Source organism: Saccopteryx bilineata, chromosome 7 (assembly GCF_036850765.1).
Source record: "Saccopteryx bilineata isolate mSacBil1 chromosome 7, mSacBil1_pri_phased_curated, whole genome shotgun sequence".
Taxonomy (NCBI): domain Eukaryota; kingdom Metazoa; phylum Chordata; class Mammalia; order Chiroptera; family Emballonuridae; genus Saccopteryx; species Saccopteryx bilineata.
In genome coordinates, this window is record NC_089496.1 from 76,073,185 (window position 1) to 76,093,878 (window position 20,694).

The window sequence follows — 20,694 nt, forward strand, 5'->3', positions numbered from 1 at the left end:
ACAAAACTCTGAAGTTAGGGCTTAGCAAATTATGTCAGGAAACAGGTCTTAAACTGTACAAACTTTGCCTCTAATATTGTTTAAGGTTCAGTACACCCCCTCCAAGAACACCAGGTATTCACCTTACAAGGTATTTTACAATAGGCCTCCCCCAATATTATGTAGCTTGCCAGAGACTCCCCGAGAATTAGGAAAAACAGAACTACATAGGCAATGAAAAAGCTTTAGGCAAGGTGACTGGTACCATATCCAAGTAGGTGCTAGATAGGGCTCTGATCAGTTTGTTCACCCCTGTCCATTCTTCATCCCCAGGGAACCAGGTGTAGGTCGAGGATTAGAACCCAGGTGGAAGGGACTCTACACTGTGATACTGACCACTCCTGCTGCCGAGGTAGAAGGCATTCCTGCCTGGATTCACCACAGCCAGCTGAAGCCCGAGGCCCCAGCAGAGACACCTTCGTAGACAGCAAATACTAACCCTGCCAACCGTTGTAAGTTGACCCTGAGAAGGACAGCATGCCCTGTTCCAGCCACAAACCAGGAGCTGGCTGGTCCACATACGACCAGAGCCTGAGGAGTCTCGCCTCTGGGGCTCTTTATAATTAGATTCTGGGGAGGGAGGCAACTAGGGCAGAGGACTGTAAACTTTGTATCCACGTCACCAAGGAAGACCAAAAGGTCTCCACCACCTTATTTTTCTATAGCTTCTATGAGTGTGAGGGAACTCAGAAAGGGACCTGTACCTATAATCAGACTCAATATTCAGTGTGTAACCCAGGGAATAACCAGCCTTATGACTGTTATGATCCTAAAAATCCTCCTACTATCACAATATTTAGAGTAAAATATTGTTCTCAGCCTTTAGTAGGTTTAAAACCCTAATAGAATCAGTCTTAACTACTCCTAGGAATTTGCTTAATGGGTCTGTGTTTGTTACCATTATTTTTTTTTTATTTTTTATTTTTTTCAGAGAGAGAGAGAGGGATAGACAGGGACAGACAGACAAGAATGGAGAGAGATGAGAAGCATCAATCATTAGTTTTTCATTGCACGTTGCAACACCTTAGTTGTTCCTTTATTGCTTTCTCATATGTGCCTTGACCGCGGGCCTTCAGCAGACCGAGTAACCCCTTGCTGGAGCCAGCAACCTTGGGTTCAAGCTGGTGGGCTTTTTGCTCAAACCAGATGAGCCCGCTCTCAATCTGGCGACCTCGGGGTCTCGAACCTGGGTCCTCTGCATCCCAGTCCCTCAGTGTCCCAGTCTGCCACTCTATCCACTGCGCCACCACCTGTGGTCAGGCTATGATGGTAATATTTATAGGGTTACACTTACCAGTGTTTTGGCAGCTGTCTGTGGGAACTATTCCAGATAGAAGAATATGACTATCCCTATTCTTATTTTTTTTTTTTTTTTTTTTTTTTTTAATTTATTTTTATTTTTTTAGCGAGAGAGAGAGAGAGAGAGAGACAGACAGACAGGAACAGAGAGAGATGAGAAGCATCAGTTTTTCATTGTGACACCTTAGTTGTTCATTGATTGCTTTCTCATATGTGCCTTGACCACGGGCCTTCAGCAGACCGAGTAACCCCTTGCTCAAGCCAGTGACCCTGGGTTCAAGCTGGTGAGCTTTTTACTCAAAACAGATGAGCTCTTGTTCAAACTGGCGACCTCGGGGTCTCGAACCTGGGTTCTCCGCATCCCAGTCTGATGCTCTATCCACTGCGCCACCGCCTGGTCAGGCCCTATTCTTATTTTTATTGTCTATAGTGGAAATGGTTCTCACAACCCCAGTAAGGGCAGAAATACTCTTCAACATTTAAACACCTTGACTGTACATTACCAGATCCAGGGCAAATATAGATTCCAAGTCTCCTTAGTCCTATTTCCTGGCTTACATAGCCTCATCCAAAGGGCCTTTTTCCTGCCACTACTCCATCTACCTCAAAGGCTCCTTTTATATTATGTGAATTCCCCTTGTACCTTGTTTCAAAATTGCTTTGAAAAATATCACAGAGGCCAAGCATTACTTGGGCACTACCTCCTGTCCAAATATATTCTTTGATAGTATCTCCTGCAATTTCATTTCTTAACTGAAATTTATATGGTTGTTGTGGCTTCTGGGGGTTACCTCCTATACTATAGGGAATTAAATACAAAAAGCCAAGTAAAACAATTAGATACAGGTTAATCTTATTTTTAAAGGGTCCTTGGTAGCTGTGACGGTCCATCCTGAGTCAGCCTTTTTGATCCGTGAGTGTTGAATTCAGCCATCTACGTTTATTGCAGTTAGAGTGGTCAGGAGTCAGTCCTTCTTTGATGAATTTCTTGACAAGAATGTAGTCACCTGGCTGGAATGGGTGAGCAGGCTCAGAGCTGAGCAAAGGGAGAGTTTCTTGCACCTGCTTAGGGATCTGCCGCTGTGTTTTCTGCAGCTCCTGCAATGACTTAATGAGTTCTTGGTTTCTTAATTCTGCTAACATTTCAGCTCTAAGCTTGGAAGCAATGATGGTGGTCTCCCAAATACAATCTCATAAGGTGTGAACCCAGCTTTATAGGGGGGTACATCATGTTTTCAAAATAGCAAAGATGATTGACCCAATTTCTTCCTGTCTCTAAAATAAATTTAATCAGGACTTCTTTAAGAGTTCAGTTAATTCTTTTGAACTGTCTTGAACACTGAGGCCTGTAGGCACAATGTAAATTCCAATTAATGATGAGTACTTTTCCTACTGGCTGTGAGACCTTAGACACAAACACAGGCCCATTATCAGACTGGATGTTAATGGGCAAGCCAAACCTGGGATTAATTTGATACAATTATTTATAGCAATTTCTTAACGACTGTTACTGCAGTCTCATTTCCAGTAGAGAAAGTTTCTATCTATCCCGAAACAGTGTCAATAAAAACTAATAGGGGCCCTGGCCGGTTGGCTCAGTGGTAGAGCGTTGGCCTGGCGTGCAGGAGTCCTGGGTTCGATTCCCGGCCAGGGCACACAGGAGAAGCGCCCATCTGCTTCTCCACCCCTCCCCCTCTCCTTCCTCTCTGTCTCTCTCTTCCCCTCCCGCAGCCGAGGCTCCATTGGAGCAAAGATGGCCCGAGCACTGGGGATGGCTCCTTGGCCTCTGCCCCAGGCACTGGAGTGGCTCTGGTCACAGCGGAGCGACGCCCCAGAGGGGCAGAGCATCGCCCCCTGGTGGGTAGAGCGTCGCCCCTGGTGGGCGTGCCGGGTGGATCCTGGTCGGGCGCATGCGCGAGTCTGTCTGTCTCTCCCCACCGTTTCCAGCTTCAGAAAAATACAAAAAAAAAAAAAAAAAGGTGATGTTTCTGAGTAAAATTTCAAGTCTGGTAACAACAGGCTTAAAAGTGTGTAGGGTTTAGGCACAGCTGGGTGTATTGTCTCAACCCGTTTATTTACCTCCCGTAAATCATGGACTTGATGATAGTCCTTGGAGCCTGGCTTCCGAACAGTCAACAAAGGGGTATTCCATTGGGATTGGCAGAGAACAAGAATACCAGCTTCTACCAGTCTCTTAATATGGGAAATATTCCCTTTTTAGCTTCTCTTGACATAGGGTATTGTTTTACCTGTATAGGGACGGCACTTACAGACAGTAAGCTAAACTACTCCTGGGGCTTGATGCTTTACCAGCCCAGACGGGTTGATTTCTGTCCAAACTGAGGGGAATCTGTGCTGTAAGTCTATTAAATACTCATTTGAAACTTCTTGTTCTTCCTTGGTAACTACATTTAATATATATATTCCTCTGACAAAGGGCAAGTGAAATTTTATACAGTCTTAGATTTATTTGAAAGATGCTTTCTTCAAGCCCTGGCCGGTTGGCTCAGCGGTAGAGCGTCAGCCTAGCGTGCGGAGGACCCGGGTTCAATTCTCGGCCAGAGCACACAGGAGAAGCACCCATTTGCTTCTCCACCCCTCCGCCGTGCTTTCCTCTCTGTCTCTCTCTTCCCCTCCTGCAGCCAAGGCTCCATTGGAGCAAAGATGGCCCGGGCGCTGGGGATGGCTCTGTGGCCTCTGCCTCAGGCGCTAGAGTGGCTCTGGTCGCAACATGGCGACGCCCAGGATGGGCAGAGCATCGCCCCCTGGTGGGCAGAGCGTGGCTCCTGGTGGGCGTGCCGGGTGGATCCTGGTCGGGCGCATGTGGGAGTCTGTCTGACTGTCTCTCCCTGTTTCCAGCTTCAGAAAAATGAAAAAAAAAAAAAAAATGAAAAAAAAAAGAAAAGAAAGATGCTTTCTTCAGTATTCTCCTGGCCCCTGTAAGTCAGCCCATCTTTGCCTTCGAGTGGAACGACCCAGAGGCCGGCATTTCAGGACAACTAACCCGGACCGGATTACCACAGGGCTTCAAGAATTCACCCACCCTCTTTGATGAGGCACTACATCAGGACCTGCTCGCCTTCCGCCAGGAACATCCAGAGTGAATGCTGCTACAGTACTTAGATGATTAGCTTCTAGCTGCAGAAATGGAGGTAAGCTGCTGCACAGCCACTGAGGGACTTTTACAAACACTACAGACTGTGGTACCTAGTGTCAGCTAAAAAGGCACAACTCTTCACCTCCAAGGTGACCTATATAGGCTACCACATTGAGGCGGGAAGCATACTCTCTTCTCCAGTTGTATAGAGGCCATCCTTCGGATCCCAACTCCCACTAGCAAGAGACAAGTCTGAGAATTTCTCGGGGCAGTAGTATACTGCAGGTTGTGAATCCCTAGGTTTGTAGAGGTAGCCAAGCCTGCTCATAGATTAGCTTCGCATTGAGTTTGTCCAGATGCAGGCTATCCACCCAAAGAGGATCCAAGCATCCCTTTGCCTGACTGCTCTGAGGTGCTAGACTTCGTTCAAACAGTAAAAATAGATGTTACTGATATACCCTTACCTAACGTGGAAGAACAGCTATTCACTGATAGCAGCAGTTTTGTTCTAGATGTGGTTCAACATGCTAGAGTGGCTAGAGTGACTCCTGATAAGACCATATGGGCCCAAGCCTTGCCAATTGGGATCTTGGCTCAGCGGGCAGAACTTATCACTCTCACCTAGGCGTTGAGGTGGGCCAAAGGAAAGAAGGTGAACATTTACACTGACAGTGGGTATGCGTTTGCTACTGCCCCTGTTCATGCAGCATTCTATAAGAAGAGAGGATTTCTGACATCAGCTGGTAAGGGCATTAAAAACAAAAAGATATTTTAGCCTTACTGAAAGCCATTTGGTTACCAGAGACTGTAGCTTTCATTCATTGCCCAGGACACCAGCAAGAGGACTCAATAGCAGCAAAAGGAAATTGGGCAGCTGATCAAGCAGCCAAAGAAGTAGCCCTAAAACCAGTAGGGCCTTTAGAAATTTTAGTGACTTTACCAGAACACTTGTTGCCAGAGACACCTTTTTATAACTAATTAGAAGAGGATTTTGCTAAAAGAAGAATGTCTAAAAACAAAGAAGGATGGTTATAGTTGCCAGACCAAAGAACCCTCTTACCTGAAGCCCTAGGCAGAGAGATTATCAGCCAGCTATATCAAGTTACTTATCTAGGCCAAACTAAGCTAATAGAATTATTTAATAAAAATTACTATTTGCCAGGCTTAGACTCTATTGTAGAAAGCACAGTGCCCAAGTGTCTAATTTGTGTCCAAGTAAATGCCAAACAAAATAGAGAAGTCGTAAAGAGAAATAGGGATAGAAGAGCTTTCCTAGGTGAACATTGGGAAATAGATTTTACTGAGATAAAACCGTCAGCACAGGGATATAAGTATCTATTAGTTTTTACTGACACCCTTCAGGATAGGTAGGGGCTTTTTCTGCTAGGAATGAGACCACAATAACAGTTGTTAAGAAATTGCTATATAAAATTATTCCCAGATTTAACTTGCCCGTTAACATTGGGTCTGATAATAAACCTGCACTTGTATCTGAGGTCTCACAGTTAGTAGGAAAGGCACTCAACATTAATTAGAAATTGCATTGTGCTTACAGGCCTCAGAGTTTGGTTCATTCTTCCAACTTGTCCCAAGCTCTGAAGTCCTAACTAAATTCATTTTAGAAACTGGTAAAAACTGGACTGACTTACTCCCCCTAGTTTTGCTAGAAGCTAAATACACCCCCTACTAGGAAAAATTCACCCCACATAGACTTGTATTTGGCAGGGTGACACCCCTTCTCCCTAAGCTCCCTTAAAGACCCCCTCAGAGATGGAGATGGTGCAAACGGATCCCACCAACCCCTGTAAGTTGACCCTGAAGAAGGACGACGTGCCCTGCTCCAGCCACAAACCAGAAGCTGGCTAGTCTACAAATGGCAGAAGCTTGAGGAACCTCGCTGGGGGACTCCTTTGTAATTGAACTTTGGGAAGGGGGGGATCTTGGGTTGGGGTAGGGCCAGAGCAAGTCATCTTAAGATTTAATACATGTACTGCTATGAGTCATAAAGAAGAGGTGGTATGTGGTGGCGCAGTGGATAAAGCGTCGACCTGGAAATGCTGAGGTCGCCAGTTTGAAACCCCTGGGCTTGCCTGGTCAAGGCACATATGGGAGTTGATGCTTCCTGCTCCTCCTCACCTTCTCTCTCTCTCCCTCTCTGTCTCCTCTCTAAAATGAATAATAAAAAAAAAATTAAAAAAAAAAAAGAAGAAGAAGAAGAGGTGGTATAAGTCCCTTTGCTAAAAAAACCAAAAACAAAACAAAACAGAAAACAACTACAAGGTAAATGAAAAATATATATGTACTCATAGCTACCCCTGTAAAGTAACCTATAAAAATCTTGTTTCCAACAAGCTACTTAGAAGTAGTACACCTCCAAAAATAAGCATATTTTAAAAGAAAATTGCTTATTACTAACTTAAGTTGTCACTGAAGGTTAAGATCTTTAAAATTAAGAAGTCTGATTAAAAAGGGATTATATAATTTTTAAAAAAAGAAAAAATAAGTTGTTATGAAAACTAGTTATTTCTGAATAGATAAGAAAGTTCATGAAAGCCAGGGGTTTATGTAAGTTGCAGAAGGTTTCTGCAGGTTGTAAGCGGTTTGTACGAAGGAAAAAAAAGCAGGTTTAGGAAACAGAATAAGCCTATTCTGTCATCTAGTAAATGTTATGCCTCAAGTTTATTTGTATACAAAATAAAAGAGGCTTAGATTTACTTTTCCTTCAACAAGGTAGCTTATGTGCAGCATTATGGGAAACTTGTTGTTTCTATGCTAATAATTCTAGTGTAATTAAAGAAAGCCTATGTTTAGTTAGGGCAAACATAGAAAAGAGAAAAAAAAATTGAACAGTCAGAGAATTAGTTCCAAAGATGTTTAATTAATCATGGCTCACTATCCTTTTGTCTGTAGCAATTGGTCCTCTTACTTTAATTTTAACTTGTTTGATAATAATACCATGTTTAATTAATTTTATAACAAGGTTTGTTTGAGAGAGGATAGCAACAAAAACAAAAATAAATCAATGATTTGATTAAAATTTAATTAAAACCAGTAGGGAATGAAGTGTAGAAAAGAAAGACTCTTGCCTGACCAGGCTGACTGGGCGGTGGCGCAGTGGATAGAGCGTCGGACTGGGATGCAGAGGACCCAGGTTCAAGACCCCAAGGTCGCCAGCTTGAGCACAGGCTTATCTGGTTTGAGCAAAAGCTCACCAGCTTGAGCCCAAGGTCGCTGGCTCGAGCAAGATGGTTACTCGGTCTGCTGAAGGCCCGTGGTTAAGGCACATATGAGAAAGCAATCAATGAACAACTATGGTGTCACAATGCGCAATGAAAAACTAACGATTGATGCTTCTCATCTCTCTGTTCCTGTCTATCCCTCTCTCTGACTCTCTCTGTCTCTGAAAAAAAAAGGTCTTACCATGAATAATTTTTGGCAAAACTTACTTTCTCTAAAACAAACTTTTAGCGAAACTTACTTTTTTCTGAAAAGACTCCCTATTCCTGGCCTTGAGGCTGGCTTCCCAGACTGTGACCTTGGGCTGGCTTTGCAAAGTTGCAGGTGTTCTCAACATGTTTGTCCCTGAATTAACCCTATAGATAAACATTGTAAGAAACCTTGATTTACTGCTTTGTTTTACTGCTTGATTTAAAACTTTGTTTTACTGTCCTCCCCATTCATCGGTCAGTATGTAATTTTCCCTTTAAAAGCAAACCCCAAACTGTGTTCACCACAGCATTGATTTGAACAACTTAGGTATCCATGCGGTCCATGCAGCAGGTTAATTAAAGACTCCCTAATTTGCCTGACTGATTGTGTGGCGAGATGTTTTATCTCGCCAAAATAACTAGAAAAAAGAGAAAAGAATGTGAAAACTCGGAGAATTCGTTCCAGAGAATGTTTAATTGGTCACCATGGCTAACTACCCTATTGTCTTCTGCAACCAGTCCTCTTACTTTAATTTTATGTTGTCTAATATTAGGACCATGTTTAATCAATTTTATAACAAGATTTGTTCGAGAAAGGATAAATTCTATCAAATTAATAATAAACAGAAGTCAATATATACCTTTACAAGATGATAGCAAAGAAAATGAGTCAATGATTTGACTAAAATTTAGTTAAAACCAGTAGGGAATGAAATGTAGAAAAGAAAGGCTCTTAGCATGAGTAACTTTTGACAGAACTTACTTTCTCTAAAACAGAGACTTTTCAGCAGAACTTACTTTTTCTAAAAGACTCCCTACTCCTGGCCTTGGGGCTGGTTTCCCAGGCTATGGCCCTGGGATAGTTCCGCAAAGTTGCACATGTTCCCAGAATGTTTCTCCCTGAATTAATCTTATAGATAAACATTGTAAGAGAGCCTGTTTCACTGCTTACTGCTTTGTTTTACGGCAAGGCTTCCCCTCCTCCCCATATCCTAGCCAAAGTATAATCTTGCATTTAAAAACTTGCTCCTGACTGTGTTTGGGGCTGTGAGTTTTTGGAACGCTAGTTGGTCATAGGTTGCTGGCTTTTGAAATAAAGACTCCTTAATTGACTACTTAATTATGTGGCAAACCTCTATGGCTGTTCCAATTTAACAAAAGCAGTGAAAGAAACTCATTTACAATGTTTATCTATAAGATAAATTCAGGGAGAAACACTCTAGGTACATCTGCAACCTTGCAAAACTAGTCCAAGGCCATAGCCTGCAAAACTAGCCTCAAGGCAAGGGATAGCGAGTCTTTTAGAAAAAGTAAGTTCTGCGGGAGGTCTCTTTGCTTAATTTCAATGTAGTCATCAATTGCTCTGTACAAACCATACACAATTGTTCTATCAACAATCTTTAAAGATGTCTTTCTCTCCGTTCTTATATTTTCTGTCTTGGACTTCCAGGCAGTTTTTTCTTGTCACACAGAACACCAAGAGTGAGAATACCACGACAGAGGCCTACCTCCCACACTCGCTTCTTACTGCTGAGATCTGTCGAAAGGTGTGCTGAGAGGGTAGTGTCTGCCTGGGGAGTTGCTGACAGAGATAGACGTTCCTGTCAGTAGAGGTGGAACAGGACTTTCCTCCACATGCAGGAAATACCACGTGTGAAAACAAAGGTGTGTGCAAAGCCAGGTTCAAGTATCTGCAGGTTGGGGCTGAGGCGACAGGGGCTCTTACTCTTCTGTGGCTGCTTTTTGCTGTCGAGGGACCTAACAATTGCCACACGAGTCAGAGCTGAAAAGGACCTTCAGCTCCCTCCAACTTTCTTTTTATAATTATAGGAAGCCTTAAAGAGTGTAAATGACCTGTTACAGGTCACAGCTCTGGCCAACACGGGGGTCCTGACGTCCAGTCCACTGATTTTCTGCCTCTGGCCCACGGGTTCTGCCCTGTCTATCAAGCCCAAACCCCGCTCCCAGGCCGGCGGACTGGCCGTCTGCGTAGATGGACTTCATCACCCACAATGCCTTCGGCTTAGTCTCCTACCCGCCTCTGGCTGGACGATGTATCCACCAACAGGAAAGCAGAGTTCCAGCGGGCGTTCTCGGTAGCCAATGAGCGCGCTGGGGGCGGGTCGCTCCCGTCCATTGTTCTCGGTGCCCCTCTGGTCGGAGCCGTTGTGACTCTGGAGGGACTGTGCCCTGCACGGGGCGCCTTTGCACGGGAAGCCGCCGTCGGAGCAGGATTTGGTCTCCAGAGAGGTAAGCCCGGAGAGACAGGCCTGGAGCCTCGCGGCTCAGGGGAGTACCGTGAGGCGTGGGAATAACGGGCCTGGAGCCAGTGCTGGCAGCCTACTGGGGGAGGGGCGTCGGGGGCGCTGTCCGTGGCTCGCGGACCCAGGCGGTTCCGGTTTACGCGTTGGTTCCCTCTGCGAACTCACCCGGGCTCTGCTCTTGGCGATGAGCTCCTTGCACAGCCAACAGCGGCTGCAGGGCTTGCACTGGAAGTACACTGGACGACATCCCGCGCAGCTCCTCATTTTACACATGGGGAAACTGAGCTCAGAGGGGGCGTGTCTTACTTGCCTCGGGTCACACAGAAACTTACTAGGAACGGTTTTCCAGGGTTCCTTAAGGGTAAGAGTTCTGTTATCCCTGTGATTCTTCTAGTCATTGTAAATACACATTGGGAACTTCGGTTTTCCCACTAGCATTTTTATTCTGTTCTTTTAAGAAAGTTTTTCTTACTCCCTTTTTTCCTTTTTTATTGGGGGGGGGGTTGTTATCTGAGTCTTTATAGTATAGTAATAATCTTGTAAAATAATTTTTATTGAGTTTATAGTATTTAAGTAATTTGTAATTTCACAGCTTTCAGCGTCTTGCAGGATTTCGGTCCAGATCTTTTTTTTCCTTGTGTATGTTCATTTTTAAAGGGAATTGGGGTCATATTGTATCTGTGGTTTTAAGATGTTGCTGGTTTTGTTTTCATCCCTAATTTTTACATTATTAGTGATTATCTTAAATCACTAATAATGAATAATCTTTCTCAGAATAATTTAAAATTTTTTTCCCATTGATTTGAGAGAGAAAGAGGCAGGGAGAGAGAGAAGCACCAAATCCTTGTTTCACTTAAGTTGTTCCATTTAGTAGTGCTCTCATTGATTGCTTCTTCTCTGTGCCCTGACCAGGAGTTGAACCCACAGCCACTGGTGCTCTGGGTTGATGCTTTATCCACTGAGCCACCTGGCCAGGGCTTTTTGTCAGCACAATTTTTTTTAATTTTTTTTTTTTGTATTTTTCTGAAGCTGGAAACGGGGAGAGACAGTCAGACAGACTCCCGCATGCACCCGACCAGGATCCACCCGGCACGCCCACCAGGGGTGATGCTCTGCCCCTCCAGGGCGTCGCTCTGCCGTGACCAGAGCCACTCTAGCGCCTGGGGCAGAGGCCAAGGAGCCATCCCCAGCGCCCGGGCCATCTTTGCTCCAATGGAGTCTCGGGCTGCGGGAGGGGAAGAGAGAGACAGAGAGGAAGGAGGGGGGGTGGAGAAGCAAATGGGTGCTTCTCCTATGTGCCCTGGCTGGGAATCGAACCCGGGTCCCCCACACACCAGGCCGACGCTCTACCGCTGAGCCAACCGGCCAGGGCCTGTCAGCACAATTTTAAAAATATTTTAAAATACATACAGCAGAGTGCACAAATCTTAAATTTTATACATATGCTCTCATGCAACCATTGTCAAATCAAAATATAGGACATTCCCAACACCCCCAAAAATCTCCTTTCAGCCCCTTCTCAGTCAGTACCTCCCAAAGTAGCCATTATTATATTAGCATAGATTAAAAAAAAAAAAAAAAGATTTTATTTATTTATTTATTTATTATTCAGTGAGAGGAGGGGAGAGACAGATTCCCCACGTGTGCCCCACTGGGATTCACCAGGCAAACGCATTAGGGGGCGATGCTCTGCCTATGTGGGGCATTGCTTCATTGCAACCAAGCTCTCTTAGAGCCTGAGGCTGAGGCTATGGAGCCATCCTCAGCACCCAGGGCCAACTTGCTCCAATTGAGCCATGGCTGTAGGAGGGGAAGAGAGAGAGAGAGAGAAGTGAGGGGGGAGGGGGAGAAACAGATGGGCACCTCTCCTGTGTGCCCTGACTGGGATTCAAACCCCGGGGCCAGGGCATCAACATGCCCAGCCAACACTCTACCACTGAACCAGTGGGCTAGGGCCAGATTTTATTTATTTATTTTTTACAGGGGGAGGGGGAGGAACGAGAAGTAGCAACTCATAGTTGCTTCACTTCAGTTGTTTGTTGATTGCTTGTCATATGTGCCTTACCCTGGCAAGCCTAGGGTTTCAAACTGGCAACCTCAGCATTCCAGGCCAACACTATCCACTGCGCCACCACAGGCCAGGCATCAGCATAGTTTTTAATACATTTTATAGTATTCATTTGCCATAATTTATTAACCATTCCCCTGCTGCTGGATTTTTTAAAATTATTATTTATTCATTTTAGAGAGGAGAGAGAGGGAGACAGAGAGAGAGAGAGAGAAAGAGAGAGGAGAGAGAGAGACAGGGGGGAGGAGCTGGAAGCATCAACTCCCATATGTGCCTTGACCAGGCAAGCCCAGGGTTTCGAACTGGCGACCTCAGCATTTCCAGGTCGACGCTTTATCCACTGCGCCACCACAGGTCAGGCTGCTGGTGGATTTTTAACGTGTCAATTTTTTTGCAATCAGAAAGAATGCTATGGTTGGATGTTCTTCCAAATAAATTTTTCTTTGAAATATAGTTATAAAAGATAAATTCATGAGGGGCCAAGGCCATATCACTGAGTTTTGTTAGGTTCAAGGAAGTGTGCTGTGGCTGCCAGAGTCTAACTCTTAGAAAAACAGGAACAGGGAAGTGCTGACAAGGTCCCTGTGAGGCCGAGAACAAACAGTTCAGCACAAAGTTGAGCAAACATCCTGCATTCTATGAGTCAGAGACCCTTATCAGAAGTTTATGTTTGGCCTGACCTGTGGTGGCGCAGTGGATAAAGCGTCAACCTGGAAACACTGAGGTTGCCGGTTTGAAACCCTGGGCTTGCCTGGTCAAGGCGCATATGGGAGTTGATGCTTCCTGCTCCTCCCTTCTCTCTCTCTCTCTCTCTCTCTCTCTCTCTCTCTCTCTCCTCTTTATAATGAATAAATAAAATCTAAAAAAAAAAAAAAGTTTATGTTTGAAATTCTCCACTGAGCTATATACCCTTCCCCTGTTGCTATGCTGCGCACGACCTCCCTAGTGAATAGCTAACTGCCACATCTGCTTCTATATAATGCTTGCTCACTTAGGATATATAAGGACCTAGTTGTAAGCGCCAGGCACGACTCTCATTTGCAGCCCCTTGTGGGTACAGTGTCTCCGGACACCTTGAGAGTTCGTCCCTTCTCAGGTCAATAAAATAAGATCTAAACCCCTGAAAGTCTCCGACGTTTGTTCTCGCGCTTGGTGGATGCAACAAGTATGAACATTTTAAAACTTCATATTTTAAAATATGGTAATAATGCAGTTGAGAAATTGTCTTCTGAATAGTGAGGCTCAAAAGTCTCTTGATATCTGATCCATTGCTAATCCTTGAGAATCCCTGTAAGATAAGAAGGATGGGTGTTATTATCTCTACTTTGTGGTGGTCAGTGAGGTTGAGTATGTCAGGTCAAGGCCATTCACTCTGCAGCAAATCTGAACTGAGTTTAGAGCAGGATAACTCAGCCCTGGATTTTTGCAAGGGCTTTGAATTTCTTACACTCATGCTTTGGCTTTTGGAAAGAAAAATGCTATATAATTTTGTGTTTATGATTCTTCTTCTCCTGCCGTAGAGAGAAATAGGTTTTCAGAAATAAGCCATTTTTTCCTTAAGAGAAACAGGAAACTTGTGCTGATTTGCAATATGAGAATCATAATGGCGGCCTGACCTGGGCTGCTGTGAGTTAGATTGTTTTAGGACAGTTTGCTTATTGATTCTGTTGTAGCAAAACCAGCGAGAGTATCCACACCAAAGTTCAGTTTTAAAGGAGTCTTATTCAAAGCCGGTGCAGAGACCTAAGTCATTCCAATCATGCAGCCCCGAACACAGTTTGAAGTCAACTTTTAAAGACAAAATTACACACTGATTGGGTTATGGGGAGGAGGGGATGCCTAGCAGTAAAACAAAGCAGTGAAACAAGCTCTTTTACAACGTTTATAAGATTAATTCAGCCTGACCTGTGGTGGCGCAGTGGATAAAGCGTCGACCTGGAAATGCTGAGGTCGCCAGTTCGAAACCCTGGGCTTGCCTGGTCAAGGCACATATGGGAGTTGATGCTTCCAGCTCCTCCCCCCTTCTCTCTCTGTCTCTCCTCTCTTTCTGTCTCTCTCTGTCTCTCTCTCCTCTCTAAAATGAATAAATAAAAAAAATTAAAAAAAAGATTAATTCAGGGAGAAACATTCTGGGAGCATCTGCAACCTTGTAAAACTAGCCCTAAGCCTCAAGGCCAGAGGTTAGGGAGTCTTTTAGAAAAAGTGAGTTCTGCTGAAAGTCTCTTTGTTTTAGAGAAAGTAAGTTCTGCTAAAAGTTACCTTTGCTAAGAACCTTTTCTAATTTTTAATTCTGTTTCTCATTTCTCAGCTGGGCTACTTGTTGAAATTTGAGGAGGGAGGTGTCTTCTCAGAGGGCCCGGCTGGAGAAGACTGAAGTTAAAGCTAGAAGCCCAAGTGTCCCGAGAACAGAAGTGATGGCTGCAGAGGTGCCGAGAGTAACCACTCCCCTGAGTCCCTTGGTCCAGCTACCTCAAGAGGAAGACAAACAAATGGAGGAAGTCACCACCATGATCCTAGAAGATGACTCTTGGGTGCAGGAGGCTGTGCTGCAGGAGGATGGCCCTGACTCCGAGCCCTTTCCCCAGAGTGCTGGCAAAGGCCGCCACTGTGAGGAGGTCGCTGGAGGACCACCGGGCGCGCTCGGCCGCCTTCGAGAGCTCTGTCGGCGTTGGCTGAGGCCAGAGGTGCACACCAAGGAGCAGATGCTGACCTTGATGCCAAGGGAAATTCAGGCCTGGCTGCAAGAGCATAGGCCCGAAAACAGCGAGGAGGCAGTGGCCCTGGTAGAAGACTTGACCCAGACCCTGCAGGACAGTGGTAAGATGCCGAAACTCCTAGGGAGAGGCTGGGAGCACCCTCCCAGGTAGAGGAAAGACAGTTTGGGACAGCCCCATTCCTCTACTCTGTCTGCATAAAATCAGCATATTGTCACCTTTTTAAAGTCCCTGGGGTGCAGTGAAAGTTACAGAATTTTAGTATAGAAGGGGCTTAGAGGAGGAGTATTGGAACTATTTTATTTTTAATTTTTATTTATCTGTGAGAGAGAAAAACATTGATTTGTTGTTCCACTTATTGAGTCATTCATTGGTTGACTCTTGTATGTGCCCTAACATGGAAGCAAACCCACAACCTTGGTGTATGAAGAGGATGCTCTAGCCACCTGAGCCACCTGGCAGGGCCAACATGGTTTATCCTTCTGTGTTTACTCAGAGTGGTTGGGAAGCTGATGGAGGTTTGGGGGAGGGGCTGGAAACCCTATAAATCACCCCATGGTGCCTTCACTTGGTTGTACAATAAACATCCAGATATTGTGGAGTTCCAGCAGTTAGGAAAACCAAATCTTTTTTAAAAAAAGATTTTATTTATTCATTTTAGAGAAAAGAGACTGAGAGAGAAGGAGGGAGGAGCAGGAAGCATCTACTCCCATATGTGCCTTGACCAGGCAAGCCCAGGATTTCAAACCAGCGACCTTGGTGTTCCAGGTCCACACTTTATCCACTGTGCCGCCATGGGTCTAGCGAAACCAAATCCTATTTTTAAAATGTGATTATTTTTATGAAACCAAGATGAATGACAAGTGCCTAGGGACTTTCTGTGGCACAAAGTAATGCTGGACTCTTTTTTTTTTAGAGAGAGGGAGAGACTAGAAAGGAGAGGGGGAGTAGAGAGATGAGAAGCATCAACTCATAGTAGCTCTAGTTGTTTTATTGATTGCTTCTCATACGTGCCTTAACTGGGGACTCAAGCCAGTGAACTTGGGCTCAAGCCAACAACTTTGGGCTCTAGCCAGAGACTTTGGGATCATGTCCATGATCCTGCACTCATGCCGGTGACCCCACGCTCAAGCCAATAATGAGCTTGTGCTCTAGCCAACGACCTCGCGGTTTCAAACCGGTGCCCTTCGTGTCCTGGGCCAGTGCTCAATCCACTGCACCAAAACCAGTAGGCAGTAATGCTGGGCTCTTAGAGGAGGAATTACAAATCTGAGTTCTTTATAGCAGTTGATATATTTGTCTTTTATATTATTAATATACTGCGGGACCTGGGTATGCCGTGTAACTCCTCTTCCCTCCATCCTGCTCTTCACTTGTCAGCTGGACTCCCTTGATTTCCAGATGTTTACTTCCAGTCTCCCTGTGCCCCTGGGGCTGCTTCAGGACCCAAGGGAAAGGGCTGCCTGTGTGCTGTGAGGACTGTGGGAGAGGAGAGGTCAGAGAGGCTTCGTGGAGGATGTGGAACTTGAGCCGGAGTCGCAGGCTGGGGGGAAAATTTGGAAAGGAGCCGGGCAGGCAGATGGGGTGGCCTCCCAGAGGAGCTGTGCTAAGCAGAGGCTCAGAAGGGCGGATCATCATGGCATAGTTCAAGTGACAGTAAGCAAGGCTGGCTGATTGTGGAGTGGAAAGTATGTGTTTAGGAAGTGGTAGGAAGTAGAGCTTGGGGGAAGGGTGGGTGGAGGCTCAGACTTACTGTCATTGGCCTCAGCAGGTTTTTGAACTGGAGCCCAAGGGGCATGGGAGGAAGCTGAGTTTGGCAACAGGATGTGGGTTTGATTAGAGAAGGGAGAGGCTGGAGGTAGGAGAGCAGCCAGAAAGCCACTTAGACATCAGGTGTACAGGGGTCAGCCCAAGGTGGGGTCGGCAGGGCATGAGGAGGTGATTGGGCACGTGTGAGGAAGAACTCAGAAACAATAGCTAGCATTTATCGATCCCTTTCTGTGGGCCAGACTGTATGCCTAGCATCTAATATGTTGTATTGGAACAGCGAGAAACAAACATCTTGCCACACAATCACAAAGCCAAATTAGGTAATTAGGGAGCCTTTATTAGCTAGCTATGGGCACGGACCACACAGAGGCAAAGCCCTTCAAATCAGTGCAGCTCCGACTGCAGTTTGTAAGTAGGTTTCATAGGCAGAATTACATACTGACTGAGGAAAGGGGAGGAGAGAAAGCATAGCAGTAAAACAGCAGTGTTTATCTATTGGGTTAATTCAGGGAGAAACATTCTGAGAACACCTGCAACTTTGCAAAGCTAGCCCAAGGCCACAGTCTGGGAAACCAGCCTAAAGGCCAGGAATAGGGAGAAAAAGTAAGTTCTGCTAAAAGTTTCTTTGTTTCAGAGAAAGTAAGTTTTGCCAAAAATTATTTATGTTAAGAGCTTTTCTTTTCCACACTTCATTCCCTACTGGTTTTAATTAAATTTTAATCATATCATTGATTCTTTTTTATTTTCATTGCTATCTTCTTGTATTGGTGTGTATTGATTTTTGATTACTATTAATTTGATAGAGTTTATCCTTTCTCAAACAAATCGTGTTGTAAAATTAATTAAACATGGTCCTACTATAAGACAAGTTAAAATTAAAGTAAGAGGACCAATTGCTGCAGACAAAAGGGTAGTGAGCCATGGTGACCAATTAAACATTCTTTGGAACCAATTCGCTTAACTGTTTAAATTCTTCTCTTTTCTATGTTTGCCCTAACTAAACATAGGCTTTCTTTAATTACACTAGAATTATTAGCATAGAAACAACAAGTTTCCCTTAAAGCTGTGCATAAGCTACCTTGTTGAAGGAAAAGGTAATCTAAGCCTCTCCTATTTTGTAAAACTATTTCTTTTATACAAATAAACTTGAGACATAACATTTGCTAGAATATATAATAAGGCTTATTCTGTTCCCTAAACCTGTTTTCTTTTCTCTTTGTTCAAACTGCTTACAACCTGCAGAAACCTTCTGCAACTTACATAAACCCTTAGCTTTCATGAACTTTCTTATCTGCTCAGAAATAACTAGCTTTTATAACAACTTTTTCTCTTTTTTTTCTTAAAAGTACATTTAGCCTGACCTGTGGTGGCGCAGTGGATAAAGCATCGACCTGGAAATGCTGAGGTCGCCGGTTCGAAACCCTGGGCTTGCCTGGTCAAGGCACATATGGGAGTTGATGCTTCCAGCTCCTCCCCCCTGTCTTTCTCTCCTCTCTCTGTCTCTCTCTGTCTCCTCTCTAAAATGAATAATAATAAAAAAAAGTACATTTATACCTTACACCTTCTGTTATCAAAACTATACAATCCCTTTTTAATCAGAACTCTTAATTTTTAAAGATCTTAACCTTTAGTGACAACTTATATTAGCAGTAAGCAATTTTCTTTAAAATATACTTCTTTTTAAAGATGTCCTTCCTCTAAGTAGCTTGTCAGATACATGATTAATATTTATAGGTTACTTTACAGGGGTAGCTATGAGTATATATATATATATTTTCTCTTAGTGAAGGGACTTATAGCCCCTTTCTGCATGACCTGCAGCGGTACATATGTTAAAATTTAAGATGACTCCCTCTGGCCTTCCCCTGACCTGAGCTCCCCCCTTCCCAATGTTCATTTATGAAAGAGACCCATGGCGAGGTTCCGCAGGCTTCTGTTATACGTAGACCATCCAGCTTCTGGTTTGTGGCTGAAGCAGGGCATGTTGTCCTTCTTAGGGTCAGCTCACAGGTGTTGGTGGGATTGCCTCTGAGGGGGTCTTCAAGGGAGCCTAGGGAGAAGGTGTCTCCCTGCCTAATACAATTCTGTGGGGGGTGAGGTTTTTCCAGTAAAGGTTGTATTTAGCTTCTAGCAAAACTAGGGGGAGTAAATCAGTCCAGTTTTTATCAGTTTCTAAAATGAATTTAATTAGGACTTTTTTCAGAGTTTGGTTCATTCTTTCAACTTGTCCTGAGCTCTGAGGCCTGTAAGTACAATGTAACTTCTAATTAATGTTGAGTGCCTTTCCTACTAGCTATGAGACCTTAGATACAAATGCAGGCCTATTATCAGACCCAATATTAATGGGCAAGCTAAATCTGGGAATAATTTCATATAGTAGTTTCTTAACTGTTATTGCGTTCTCATTTCTAGTAGGAAAAGCCTCTACCTATCCTAAAAAGGTGTCAATAAAGACTAGTAGAGGCCCTGGCCGGTTGGCTCAGTGGTAGAGCGTTGGCCTGGCGTGTAGAAGTCCCGGGTTCGATTCCCAGCCAGGACACACAGGAGAAGTGCCCATCTGCTTCTCCACCCCTCCCCCTCTCCTTCCTCTCTGTCTCTCTCTTCCCCTCCCACGGCCGAGGCTCCATTGGAGCAAAGATGGCCCGGGCGCTGGGGATGGCTCCTTGGCCTCTGCCCCAGGCGCTAGAGTGGCTCTGGTAGCAACAGAGCAACGCCCCAGAGGGGCAGAGCATCGCCCCCTGGTGGGCAGAGCGTGGCCCCTGGTGGGCGTGCCGGGTGGATCCCGGTCGGGCGCATGCGGGTGTCTGTCTGACTGTTTCTCCCTGTTTCCAGCTTCAGAAAAAATACAAAAAAAAAAAAAAAAAAAAGACTAATAGATACTTATATCCCTGTGCTGGCAGCTTTATCTTAATAAAATCTATCTCCTAATGTTTACCTGGGAAAGCTCCTCTAGTTGGTTATAAAAAGGCATCTCTGGCAACAAGTGTTCTTGTAAAGTTACTGAGATTTCTAAAGGCCCTACTGGTTTTAGAGCGACTTCTTTGGCTGCCTTATCTGCTGCCCGATTTCCTTTTGCCACTATTGAGTCCCCTTGCTGGTGTCCTGGGCAATGAATGAAAGCTACAGTTTCTGGCACCCAAATGGCTTCTAGTAAAGCTAAAATTTCTTCTTTGTTTATAATGTCCTTACCAGCAGATGTCAGGAATCCTCTCTCCTTATAGATTGCTGCATGAACATGGGCAGTAGCAAAATCATACCTACTGTCAATGTAAATGTTGACCTTCTTTCTTTTGGCCCACCTCAATGCCTGGGTGAGAGCGATAAGTTCTGCCTGCTGAACCAAGGTCTCGTGGGCAAGGCTTGGGCCAAATGGTCTCATCAGAAATTACTACAGCCGCTCCAGCATATTGAACCCTATCTAGGACAAAACTGCTGACATCAGTGAATAGCTATACTTCTGCATTAAATAGAGGTACATCAGTAAGGTCTGGTCTTGCAGTTTGAACAGAGTCTAGCACCTCAGAGCAGTCATGCAAGGGGATGCTTATTTCTTCGTCAGCATCAGGCTTACTGGGTTGATAGCATGCATCTGGACAAACTTAATGTGAGGTTGATCTATGAGAAGGGCTTGATATTGTGTGATTTTAGCATTAGATATCCACCTTTCTGGAGTTCTCTAAGCAAAGTCTCTACTGCATGTGGAACTGTCAGGAACAGTTTTTGCCCGTGGTTAGTTTATCTGCCTCCTTCATTAGTATGGCAGTGGCTGCTATGGCTCTGAGACAGTTTGGCCATCCAGATGCAACAAGGTCTAGCCGCTTAGAGAGGATAAGAATTAGGCCTGTGCCATGGCCCTGAAGTTTGGGTCAAAATTGCTTTTGCTATTCCCTTGCTTTTGTGAACGAAGAGCTGGAAAGGATTGGTAATGTCTGGCAAAGCCAGGGCAGGGCCTCAGGAGGGCTTTCTTGAGGGTTTCAAAAGCTTCTTGTTCCTCATCTGTCCAGATTAACTCCTG

The 20,694-nt window shown here is 44.7% G+C and overlaps 1 protein-coding gene across 5 annotated transcripts in view; it reads left to right on the forward strand.

Moving 5' to 3' along the window:
* The window catches only part of ZSCAN2 (zinc finger and SCAN domain containing 2), a 47,461-nt gene continuing 26,767 nt past the window's right edge, over positions 1 to 20,694 (forward strand). For 2 of the 5 annotated variants that reach the window (XM_066238183.1, XM_066238187.1), the window contains exons 1-5: positions 1 to 491; positions 4,198 to 4,490; positions 9,314 to 9,528; positions 9,694 to 10,113; positions 14,504 to 15,012. In XM_066238183.1, coding sequence (XP_066094280.1) covers positions 14,610 to 15,012 — 403 coding nt within the window. In that variant the 5' untranslated portion in view covers positions 1 to 491; positions 4,198 to 4,490; positions 9,314 to 9,528; positions 9,694 to 10,113; positions 14,504 to 14,609. Of the gene's footprint in view, positions 492 to 4,197; positions 4,491 to 9,313; positions 9,529 to 9,693; positions 10,114 to 10,366; positions 10,489 to 14,503; positions 15,013 to 20,694 lie in introns of those variants that run through there. The other 3 variants (XM_066238185.1, XM_066238184.1, XM_066238186.1) reach the window with 3 other exon arrangements.